This window comes from Rhinolophus ferrumequinum, chromosome 2, assembly GCF_004115265.2.
Source record: "Rhinolophus ferrumequinum isolate MPI-CBG mRhiFer1 chromosome 2, mRhiFer1_v1.p, whole genome shotgun sequence".
Lineage (NCBI taxonomy): Eukaryota > Metazoa > Chordata > Mammalia > Chiroptera > Rhinolophidae > Rhinolophus > Rhinolophus ferrumequinum.
Genome location: NC_046285.1, coordinates 49192698 through 49205666, shown reverse-complemented (window position 1 = coordinate 49205666; position 12969 = coordinate 49192698). Strand labels below are relative to the sequence as shown.

Genomic DNA, 12969 nt, shown 5'->3' with positions numbered 1-12969 from the left:
ACTTTGTTGTTGAGCTAAACAGGGAGAGCTGATATTATCACTCTCCTAACTTCTCTCACAATCAGGTGAGAGGGAAAGCCAGTGTCAGCAGTGGCTTCCTTTAAGCAGGGGGAAGGGGAGGCAATGCTCCTTCCCATATTTTTCATAGTAGCTCATTGGGGGTCCCCACATGGTTCCGCCTGTCTTAGGTTGTTCCTCACGTGAGAAATCTTAACCCATCCTTGGCTGGCAAACCATCTTTTGGGGACCGGACAGAGAGACATGAGGTGTAAACATGAAGCAAAGTCCCAAGAAGGCACAGTCTCACAGACTCTTCTTTCCTTAGGGAAAGGTACGAGGGGACAGTCGGCTAGACTGCTGCATGACAGCACGACCTGAAAGAGGACGTATGTTTATTCCGCTTTGTATAGCACAAGTCCTTCGTATGTAGTAAGTGAACGGCAGATGAGGTAAAAGGGACAAGAGTAGAAGAAGATAAATTCATCTGTGTCAAGGTTATCCAGGAGGGTAACCTTGCTAGCCAATCTGAAAATCCAAGCATATTTGGTCTTTACAAATAGATCGGGGGGAAATTCCCATCATGTGAAAAAGGCAATACTTTAAGGAAAATAATACTGAAAAGCATAGGGCTAATAATTGTTACTCATCAAATTGATTCTGATTTTCTTTTATATTTTTTGTGTATGTCTGTATTTTCTCTGAAGAGATTGTGCTGACCAGCCAGTGTGAAGAGCCCATGCTTTGACCGTTGTTTCTCATTTCAAATAAATGCAGTAAAATCTTGATGAAATAGAAGTCAAATGTTAAAACATTCTATTCTTATTGACAAAATAAGCTAATCAAAACACTTCAATCTTGAACATTCTCGCCAAATGACAGTGTAACATGAATCAGTCTTTTTTACACTTAGGTGGCATACGCAGACTCTTTCAAAGCCTGATCAGGTCTGCATAGGCTAATCCAGATTCTTCAAGTCCACACTATGATGCATAAAATAGTGAGGTCCATCCCAAATAGCTTGTCCGTTTGCTAACGAAGTTGCCACATGAAACACCAGAATGAAGTTAATGGTGCACACCTGACGCCTTATTCAGCATTTTTGAATAGAGAAATGCCTTAGAATACTTCTCCAGGCTACAGAGTTGTTGCTTTCTTTCCAAAATACTGGACAAAAAGTGTTGTAATAATAATGCGATATTTTTACCTTGTCAAAAGCTTTCATATGAGGAAAGAGAGAAAAAAATTACTCTTTTTATAAATAAAGTTTTTAATTAGGAAAAAAAAGAGACTACCAGAAATAAGATCTTTAGTATAGTATATTTATAGGAATGCATAACTTGTGAGATGTACATTTTGAAGATTCATCCATAACATTTACTGTAGTAAGAACAAGACAGCAGGTCATCACTTTACAACATTACACGTGAGTGAATTTAACTTACAAATAAAATATTTACAACCTACCTTTACAAAATGACATCGTGTGCATACAAAATGAACAACTGCAGAAAATTTAAAAAATAATAAGATAACCAAAACCCAGAAGATACACTTAAGGCAGACCAGCAAGACACTGAAATAATTAAGGCTGTGGAATTCTTCTGCACCTTGAAAATATAGAGCTATTTATCAATACTGTGGAGTGATTTTAAATCAATTGTTACAAGCCTGATGGAAGTATGTACTTATATGTATATGTGTAATGGTCCCTATGGGGAAACCTGTCCACGTATGGATAAGGCCCTTTATCTGAATGACCAGAGAAGCCCACCTCAAAATCTCAAAAGACTTGGTGGGTAGGGGTCACTCAAAACCAAGAGGTGCCAATGCAGTTTGCAAACCAACTGTTAATAATTCAAATATAAAGATACTTCTGACTCCAGATAAGCAGAATAACCCAAATGATGGCCCCACTATGTTTCAGGCTTTGTTTATTTGGTTTTGTGACCTTCAAAAAACAGCAAATAATTCCTAAATGAGTAGAATCTAACTCTACCCATCAGCCCTAATGGTTTTGAATGACCCTGAATGGTTTTCCAATAGAGAAATTGACCCACCTGGGCTGTCTTCAAATGGATAGATTTCTGCATATGAGCAATAACATATACATACATATTATACACTATATACATGTACAGATGTACATATATCCGTATTTTCCAACAGTTTGCACTTTGATCACTACTGTTCTCTGACTAGGATTACAGTCCAAAGAGTATGTTTAGTTTTTTCACAGTCTTCATGTTTGTCCTAACTACCAGTTTTATTCACCTTCCCTATAGAGTAGACCGAAGTTTGGCAGAAATAGAAGTAAAAGCACCAGGGTCAAAAAAATCAGACATGGAGATGACAGATATGGCTTAAGTTAGTAAGAGAAGATGTATGTTTATTAATTTCAAATTTATAACCACAGTCTTTGAGATCACGGTAACAGTTCCCATAATACTCCAGGATGTGGATTCATTTCTTGATAGAAGTCAGGCATTGGTGGCACTCTTACGCTAGCTATTTGTGGGCTAGCAAATTAGCTTGTTTAAAGTAAGCCTCAGGAGTTGACTCCAAGAATTTATTTGCACGTTTTTCCACCACCCTCCCTTTTCTCAGCTATCTTCACTATCCAAAATAACAGTTATCTGGATAAACAGTCAATCTTGATCATTTGAATAGAAATTAAATCTGACCACAGGTTAGAAGCTCCCAGCAAACAGGCTGACAGGAAAACACAATAGCCTATGAGTATTAATTTCAGGTTTTCCATAAATGTCCCTTAAAGATGAATATTTGTCTTAGAGTAATCGCTTTTTCCTTTCCTCTAACTTCTACATATATTAAAAATGAGGAAGAAATGCCTTTCATAGAAAATATGGCCTATGATATTTCTGCATTCTACTATTTCTGTATAGATTTCTGACATGAATAATATTTTCTAAACATCTAGCGCTATGGACAAATTTCAGCCCTTTTTAACCCTCTAGAATTAATGAAACAACGAGAGCCTTATAGTTTTTAGAAAATGAATATTAACATAGTAGCTCCCCCTTTTTTAGTGGTGTATGTATAAACCTTATCTTTTCTAACTCTGTCCCGGGTTTAATCATTTCCAAATGATCCCTAGATTTTAAATAGTTAAGAAAAAACATAATACAAATAAATCCACTGAAAGCTCACACACGGTGTTTGCCTAAGCTGGACTCCACAGAGATGCTATACAGGAGAGAAAGGAATAGGTTAACATTCCTCAAAACTGAGCAAGGAAGCTGTGTTTGCACTTTACTACAGAGCCCCCCACCCCGCCTTGTATGTGAAATATTCCCTCCTCTATCAAATTCATGGGACAAAGTTTTAGTTAATACACAGAAATAACCACCATCTGCTTTATAACATATTTGCCCCCTCATATTCTCACAAATGTAAGCCTCCATGCTCTTCCACATGGGCAAGAAAAAAGTAATGACGAATTCACGGGCACTAAATCCTGGAGACTATAGGAAAGCAAATATGCTAGTCCTGAAACACCTGATTATCTGGAAAAAAAAAGAAACCAAGGTTTTTCCCTCCCAAAACCAACAGTTCTATTCATCTCTACACCCGTGCATTTAATTTGTCTGTTATCATAAATGCCTGTGAGATTCTGAAGAAATGAGTTGTGATATTAGAAAATATTTTCACTTCTGCCTTCCCAGTGAGGAAAGTGGCTGTTTGGGTTCTTGTCTGTCAATTTTTCCAGAGCAGAAGGCTTGAGAAGAGAGTAGCGGTTGCTTCGGAGGGCATTTCACTCTTTGTGTCTGCCCTAAGAAATACTGGCGAAAACAGTTCACCGACATAAGACTTCAATCATCTCTCCTAACCTTTTTCTGTAGACAAGCTTTTCAATGATCAAAATTACAGGCTAAGACCGAATAACATTTAGACAAAGAGCACCTAGTACTTCCAATTAAAATCAATTTACAGAATTTATTCCCATGAGTTTGCAAATGGTATCTAAAGACATGAATATTAAAAACCTGGAATGTTTAAAGTTACTATCAATAAAATTCTTAGCACTGGCAGTGTGTAGCACTTTAAAAAAAATACCGAAGTATTTTCTAGACATCCCAACTAAGGTATTTTTCCAACAGTCCTGTGAAATGAATGTCTTCCCTTTTGTCCCCCCAACTCCCATTTTAACAATGGGGATAATTGGGGCAGAAAAAGCAGACTTTCTGTAAGAAAGGACGAATCAGGAATAGCTGAGATTGAAACTCAGTAATTCCTAGGCTCACCCTATATTCAGATGTTTCCATTTAAAAGATATTCTAAAACAAAGAAAAAATGCTGCAATATCAGTCAATCTAAATACAACGAACTTCTTTATCTCCCATCCTCCATCTGAAAGGCACTACTATTATAAAAGCTTTGTGAACCACAAAGCAGTGAAGCCAGCTAGTCCTCTGCTTCCTCTCTCCCCCAAGAGTGTTTATGGCTGTGAGAGATCTGAAGGACACCCGTCAATATTATAGTATTTTTCTTAAAAATGTTCCCACATTCAGCTGCAAGTGGATATAAATCTATTTACTTGAAACAAATGTAAAAGATGCAATATATCATTATACCTTTTAAAAATTATTATGGGTTGTCCCTGATTTTTTCCTTCTTTCTCCATCCCACTTTTACAAAACAAAACAAACAAAAACCTAAAACCCTATGCAAGGAATATAAGCCAAGCAAGAACTTGTGACTTTAACTAACATTTATTTTTCCCATTTCAACTGGAAGTTCACTGTCACTAATTCCTAGTTAAGTTTCCATTTCAAACACCACCATAATTACAGAAGTGGACTATTTCCTCTCCTCTCTTCTCTATCACAAAGGAATAAATACGTCTTCCAAAACAGGTACAAGAAAGTGGTCCCTGGTCCTCACCACCGTTGCCCACAGAGCAACCTGAAGTACATTTCCCAGCCCCATCTTCTGGGATTCCTTGTTATTTCCAACTTGCTATGGAGAATTCTGGAACCAGGACTGCTACTTATCCTTATTGGGAGGGACCAAGAGCTTTGCAGACAGGGAGACTCCCTGCTAGTTTCCTTCAGTTACCAACTATATAAAATATACCTCCTTTCTCTTTGGGCCTCTATTAAATTCATTCTACTCTAATGATTGTACTTTGGCTCCAGGGAACAAAATCATACTACTGTTCATTTCTGTGTCCTCCCTCTCCAGTCTCTTCATTTCCCCAACAAGTGTCCTTGGGGGAGATTCCAACTTCACATCTGGACCGTCCCCACTCTGCTGTGAAAGCTGATATACATGCTTTGGCTCTGTCTAACATTCTGTCCACTGCCCTCCCCACCACACAATTCCATTAATGCTCTCCTGTGCAGTCCATGCACGTTGCCCTAGGTCCTATCCTTCGCAAGCAGAGACTCAGCTTATCTGCTGCATGTTCATAAGCACTCAAAAGACTCAGCAGGGGCTCTTTCATCCCCGTCCACTGTGGACAGCACAGAACTTTCCAAGCCACACGATACGGATGTCTGGAATCCTCAGTGCCTGCAATCTATCTCATGACAAGCCCTAGGGACCAGGCTTTCTTCTTGTATGCTATGTCTCATCATGATGACATGTTTACTAGAAGAGTGTTTAGTAAATATGTTTTAAATAGTCAAATATTATATCATAAAGCATTTGTATATACATTTGTTTTTAAATGAATAATATGGAGGGTTAGTCAAGAGAGAGCTCTGAGGAAGGGATCCTTGATGACCCAGGGCCATTCAAAAACTAGGAAACAAATACAGTCTGAGTCAGTTTCCACATATTTGGTTAATCCTGAAAATACGAAGTGCTATCTAGGCTTATTGCTTGAACTTTCTACTAATCTATTAATTTATAATCTTGGATGGGATGAAATGCAGGGTAGATGACAAAGTTGACTTTGAAACCAGTGGAAAAGAATGATGAGTATTTTTAATTCTACATTTCCACTGTGGGAATAAGTGTTTTTCTATATTAAAGTTCAGACTTAGTGTCCATCATTCTTCTTCATTTAGATGGGTTTGTAGTTCTATTTATCCTTCATAAACTTGCCGCTCGCTCTTCTTTCTATGCTGCATGATTTTAATCCTTCAATCCTATTAGAGGAGCGAAGCAATGCCATTAAACCTGATTGGAACAAACACTTGAGTTATATTTTTAAACTATTGTTTGCATAATCGCAAGTTTCAAAACATGTTCTAGAAAACAAAGGGTGGATCATGTACCAACACAAAAACAAAAACTCTTTCCAAACACACACATACAAAAAGAAAAGAAACCATGAAATGCCCAGGTTTAATTGTTTTTTCCACTAGCAGAAAACAAGGGCAATTCGTAATCACCTCGTATGGAGAATATACACCAGAAAGCAGCGTCAGCCTCAAAGTGCAGTGCGTCCTTTCAGCCCAGGAAAATCTCAGTGGCTGAGTGGTGGTAGGTATTGCAGGTGCAGTTAAAACTCAATCTCTATTAGGATGATATATCAGATTTTATTCCATGGCTTCAAAAAAGGACTTGAGACCAGGCCCTTAAAAGGCCTATATGGCTGCCTCCTTTTGGTGAGCACCCCTTAGCTTCCACAAGGGGATAGAAATAAAGTAGGCCAACTTTCTGAGGACTGCATTCTACAGCAGCAGAAGGCGTCAGAAAGTGTTGTTACAGCGTTCATAGGAACGGTAGGAAAGGTTTCTATTTGCCCTTTTGTATGTACCTGTTGTATTCATTACCTATTTCAAACCAAATGTAGACGTAAAAATAGCCCACAACTCTTATGCATTTGGACTGATTTCCTGGCAGGGCTTTCCTGCCAGATTAACTCAGAGCTGCCAGTGAATTTGGGGGTAGCATTTCATATACAGAACCTATGTTAATCAAATACCTGTGACTGAGAGGAAAATCTTCTCATTCACAGATTGCAAAAGGGTAACGTTGCTTTCCCTTAATGCACAGGTTCTGGTAAAAGATTTCTATACAAGACTTATAAAATGCTCTAAAAAAACATGTTGTCTACTTGTGCTTCGTCAAAACAATGTAATGCTTCAGTAAATAAATTACTGTCTTAACTGGAGCACTCACAGTATCTTATGATTGATTTCATATATATCTCTATATTATAAAACTCTGAAACCTGAATGGGATATATTTTACCGTATGTGTTTGGGTATCCTATTAAGAAACTATAGCTAAGTAGTCTAAACCAGAATAGTTGGCATACATGACATCTCTCTTAAATAGAACTTTTTGCTTAAAATTTCAGCAAAGGAAGGAACCTTTTTATACTCAGTACAGTAAGCTTACATTTTACCCACTCATTTTGGAATGCACAATTAAAATTTTGTAACAGCTAATGTTTGTGTTATCCTTGCCACTCTTTTTAATACTTTCTGTGACTGCCTCGTTATCTCTTCTGAATGCCCTTCTGGAAAAGCCCTGCCTGGGCTTCAGGTGATTTTACTGCTGCTCAGCCCCTTATTAGCCCCTGGAGAGGTTTAAGAAGTACATCTCTCGATCCAGGGAACCACACGGAGTGAAATGATTAACATAATTATTTACAGGCACACTCAGTCTTGCTTTGGTTCACACTGCACTTCCATGTGAAACCTCAAGGGCTGGGCCACAGCTATGTTCCTTGGTTTACCCGGTTGACGATGTAGCTCTTCACGTTGGGAATAGGCCGCACGTCATTCTGATGCTTGCGACGTTCTATGAAGCACGCCAGGCGGGAGGTGTCCAGGGGGATCTTGGAGTAGCTACCATTGTGAGGCTGCAGCCATGGATGCTGCAGGCAGGTGGCTGCTGTGGGCCGCCTCCGAAAGTCTTCCTGTAAGATCACATTGATGAAATCTCTGGCGGCATTGCTCACGCCACAGAAGTATTCATGGGGGAAGCTGAAGTCCACCCTGCATACATTGATACACGTCTCCTCTTTGCTCTCATCCAAGAAGGGGGACACCCCACTCAGCATGACATAGGTGAGAACCCCAATGCTCCAGATGTCTGTTCCCAGGGACACGGGGATGCCTTGGATCACTTCTGGAGCAGCAAACTCAGGGTTCCCCAGCAGATGGTGGATGTGGAAATGACCTGAGATCTGGACAGCGTCCTCTAGGTCGATGAGTTTCACTCGAGGCACTGGAATCCGCAGGTCAATGAGCAGGTTTTCAGGCTGAGGAGATGCAAGGAGGCGGGGAGAAGACAAGGCAGGGTCAGCTCTCTGTTTTGACTGCCAGGAGGACTCCGGTAGTTCAAACACAATTCTGCTATTCCTGGATAAAGCCTATCATCTATGGGATGTTCCCTAGGCAGAGTACACAGGAGGCGTCAAAGCAAGCTACACTCTGAGTCTGGGTGTTGCTTCAGACATCATGTCTTCTTAGCTATCCCTTCCGCATTGAATCAAGAAAAAATAATAAATTATTTGTTTTGGAGAACAGGGACTTCTTTTTTGAGCACCATGAAAAGGTTGACATTTATTGGCTTCCTTCTATAAAGTTAGGTGAAGTGGTTAAAGCTTACCTACCTTCGCTCATCCCAGATGTCATGGTGACTCGTGTGTTCTCATTAACTTGTAAATGACACACTTAAATTGGGTAACAACCTCGTTTCTGTTTAATATTCATAAGGACTCTAATCTAAGTAAATAAAATGCATTAGAATTTACATCCCTTAAGGGTAATGACTGGCAGGTTGGACTTCACCATTTCCCTGCTAGGGTTGCTATTTCATATTACCTTTATGTCCAAATGTGCAACCCTGCAGTTGTGAAGGTACTGCAGAGCTTCCATGATGTCTCGGATATAAAAAGCTACTTTTTCTTCCATCAGCTCATCATGATTCATAAGGTAGTCCAAGAGCCGGCCATCATCCATCCTGAAAATAAGGAGGAAAAGGCAAAGGAGATATATTTGTAAAGAAACAGAAAAATAACACACACATCTGTAAGATCTCTCCTATTCCTTCTTATAAATAAAGATCAGTGTTGCATATTTCAGTTAGAGCCCAAAGTTAGTATAATGTTCAGAACTAAAATAAATGAATAAATAAATACATACATACATACGTACGTACGTACATACATACATACAATTACAAATGCAGTGTGCTTAAGGGGAGAAATCTATATAATCTTGTCTCATTCTGTTTTGTTAACTTTTAAAATTGCTCACAAGGTAAAAGTTCTGACATCCCTTTAAGAGGTTAGGTTTCAAAAGACAGAAAGTCTTGAGAGAGAGAGAGATGGGGGAAGGAGGGGGGGAGAGAGAGAGAGAAAGAGAGGGAGAAAGAGAGAGAGACAGAGAGAAAGAGAGAGAGAGACTGAGCTATTTCAGCAATATTGTGATTAACTGGAACCTGGTGGCTGCAAGCAGCCCCACATATGTTTTGAAAATTGCTTTTATGTGTCAATTTTTAGTTGGGGAGAAATAGAAAGTAGGCAAAGCTTGTCCTTGGCATTCTTGACTCCTTTCTGAATCCTTTGCCTTTTTAGCAACTTTCCAACCTTAAAAATTGTACTGAGAATAAGGTATGAGGAACCAGCCAGACCCGGATTTGAATCCTGGTTCTGCCACTTACAGGCAGGGGGCCTGCAGCAAATCGTTTGAACTCTGTGCATTGGTTTCTTCATCTTTACAGTGAGAACAACAACAACAACAACAATAATAATAGCAAGGATTGTACAAGGATGAAGAGAGACAGTGAGGGATTTAAGCATACTTGGTAGCAACAGTAAATGCTCAATATACTCTAGTAAGTACCCTGTGCCCTGTTCAGCAAGCAGGACCAGATGTCAGGCCGTTATGCTCTAATGCGCATGTGGCTGTTAAAGGCACATCCCAGAAAATGCCCAGGCAGAGGAGCCTGAGCCAGAGTCAGAAACAACAGTTGAAAATCCCCCCGGCCAAGTTTCCAATCTCTTCTCTAGCTTGTTCCTTCCCACTGGCCTCTTCTCCTACTTTCCTTGACAGGAGCAAAAGCTAGGACCAATGAAGTCTTCCTTTGCCTTCCTCTGACAGAGCCCTGGGTGGGTTGGGAATGGCAAGCATAGAGTAGGATTTGAGCTTTTTAGATGCACCCTACTTGATTTCTTGTAGCTCTTAAGGGAGAAATTAACTGTAGCACTGCTCAGAGACAAAAATGTCTCATCTACCAAGTTCACCCTTAGAGCTTTTGGATAATGCAGATGCCCAGGCCCCACCATAGATTAGGGAATCAGAAACTTAGTTGCCTGGTAGAGAAAAGCTCTACCAGATATTTGGATAACTGCCAAATGGGGAACCCATAGTCATGGCGTAACCAAGATTTAGCACAGGGTTTGGCTCAGGCACTGCCTCTCCACAAATATTTCATGAACCTCAAGTCCAACCAAGCACCTTTCTATGTTCTTACTGCAACCCTCTCCAAAAATATGCATTTCTTTCTTAGCATTTACCATCCTATATCGAAATCATTCATTTAGTGGTTGGTTTTCCTTATTCAACTTATAACTCTTCAAGGACAAGAATAATATTTTTCATCTTTCTTCCTCCCACTCCGGCCCGGGTCTACACAGTGGTTGGCACCCAGCTGAGTGCTCAGTAAATGTTTGAGGAACTAGTTCAATCCAATATTCCCCTCATTAAATCCCCGAAACATCTCTGAGAAATGGGAATAATTCTTCAGACGTCACAGATGAGAACCCCAAGGCCCAGGAAGCCCAGTGCACTGCCCCAAATCACAGAGCTGGGATTAGAGCCATGGTCTCTCATTGCAAGAATGGCTACTTTCCATTGCACTGTGGCAGGCTGGTCGTCAACGCCTTCTTCAGAACAGTGATCAGCAAGAGTGAAGGGGCAGAGGTTTCGGGTGGGCTGTACCACCTTGGTACCCAAGGGACTATACCTTTTATTGCAACTCAAGTATAACAGGTTGCCACTTGTAAATAATCACTCACCTTTAACAGATATGCTTTTTGAGTTAGGAAGCTCCCAACAAACAGGTTAGGTACTGAAAGGCTGTTTGTCAGTGCATTTGTTAAGTCCAAAGTGACAATCTACCAACCACTACACAGCTGTATAAAGTTAAGTACCACACAAAAATTACAAATACTAGTAACGGTGTTGGTTTTATCTCTTCTTGTTTCTTTTCAACCAATTTAAAAATGTAGTCTACGGATGTTGACATTTTGGCTTTCTTTTTTTCATCATCAATTCATTTATGATAAGTTACTGCTTCCAAGGCCCCCATACACATACACACCGACTGACAAGCACACGAGAGCAAGACTGCATGCAAAGCTATAAATGGAGGCGGTCCTCTACTGAGCATGGGTTCAGTATTGGTCTTCGGAGCAAACGTCTGTCTTCTCTCCAGGCCCAGGGCCTCATCTGCACCAATCTGCTACCATTTCTGTGACGGCTCAGTACTTCTGAAAAGACTTTCTTTAGTCTCTTAAAAGCTCTCTAAACCACTGAGCATGTTCTCTGTTCTTAGTCTGGGGTAATAGTGAGGAGAATGTGACCTTATTGCTTTATCTGATGTATTCTGGGGCCAAGAATATGGTGGCTTGAGTCCTGAGAAAATCTGGAATGAGTAGAACGTTTTGAAGGTTCCACCCTAAAAGGAATTTCTTGGGTGGTAGACTGGGGATAGTATGGCAACGGATTGATGCACAAACCTCTCTCTTTCTCTTCAACTCCACCCCTGTCAATAAGCCTATTGTCAATAGCTTTTCCTAAACTCCTGCCCAGGCCAAGAGTCTAGAACAGAAAGAAAAGGAAAACTAGAGGGAGAGAGATGTGGGTTCAAGTCCCAGTTTCTCCATTTCCTAATTTTAAGGAATTAGTTTTAAGGATCTTCCCTGTCTTTGATTTTCTAATCTGTGGAATGGGAATAACATTTTTATAAAATGGAGGGGAGAGTGCTTGTTACATACAGCACTTTGTAAGCTATAAGACTATTAAATGTAACTGCCAATAAATAACCCAAACAGCTGGGGAACACCTTAGAGAGATGACACCTGTACTTACAGCTCTAAAATCAGGATGTAGGATGTGGGGGACTCGTAGGTGTCATGGAGAGTGACGTACTGCGGGTGCTGCAGGTGCTGAAGGAGGGCTGCTTCATGGGCAGCCTGCTCTTTTTTCTTCATTTTTTTGCTAACAAATTTCACAGCAACATCTTTGCGGGTAGCTTTGTGAATGCACTTCTTTACAATGGAGAAACGGCCTCTGGAAAACAAAAAGGAGAAAGCATTTTGTCAAGATTCATTAATCAACTAGGTATTATTTTATTCAAGGGTTTGTGACATTTTATCTTAACTGGTCTGACAGTAACATTTTGTTAGGAATCCTATTTCCTGGATAGTAGTCCCCCTTTCTCCACAGGGTATGTGTTCTAAGACCCACAGTAGATGCTGAAACGGCAGATACATACCTTTTCACTTAAAAGAAGCACTTTATGGCTGTTGTTTAGCATATGTGAATTGCCAGTATCACTCCTTTTGTGCTCTGGGGCCATTATCAAGTAAAACAAGGGTTACCTGAACACAAGCACTGTGATATCATGACAGTTGATCTGATAACCGAGATGGCTACTAAGTGACTAATGGGCAGGTAGCATACACAGAGTGGATACACTGGACAAAGGGATGATTCACGTCCCGGGCGGAACAGAGCAAAATGGTGTTAGATTTCTCTTGTGCTAGTCAGAACAGCACACAATTTAAAACATATGAATCATTTATTTCTAGAATTTTCCCTTTGATAATTTTGAATCATGGTTAACTGAGTAACTGAAATTGTGGAAAGTGAAACCACACACAAGGGGGTCGACTGCATTTTTAACTATAATATTACCATTCAGAAACATCATTTTTCTTCCTTAGCATTTTAGGGTTCTTTGAGATGCAAAAAACTAATTGCATTTTTTAGTCAATATATTTCTCTGTCATTTTGAACATCAACCACTTTCAGTTTT

General features: G+C 39.9%; 1 protein-coding gene across 14 annotated transcripts in view; it reads right to left on the bottom strand.

Annotated features, from left to right (window-relative positions):
- Window positions 1-1328: 1328 nt before the first annotated feature.
- The window catches only part of KALRN (kalirin RhoGEF kinase), a 615365-nt gene continuing 603724 nt past the window's right edge, over window positions 1329-12969 (bottom strand). For 12 of the 14 annotated variants that reach the window (XM_033132405.1, XM_033132467.1, XM_033132483.1 and 9 more), the window contains 3 exons: window positions 12021-12221; window positions 8748-8886; window positions 1329-8182 (listed from right to left, as the gene is read on the bottom strand). In XM_033132405.1, coding sequence (XP_032988296.1) covers window positions 7637-8182; window positions 8748-8886; window positions 12021-12221 — 886 coding nt within the window. In that variant the 3' untranslated portion in view covers window positions 1329-7636. The remainder of the gene's footprint in view (window positions 8183-8747; window positions 8887-12020; window positions 12222-12969) is intronic. The other 2 variants (XM_033132423.1, XM_033132588.1) reach the window with 1 other exon arrangement.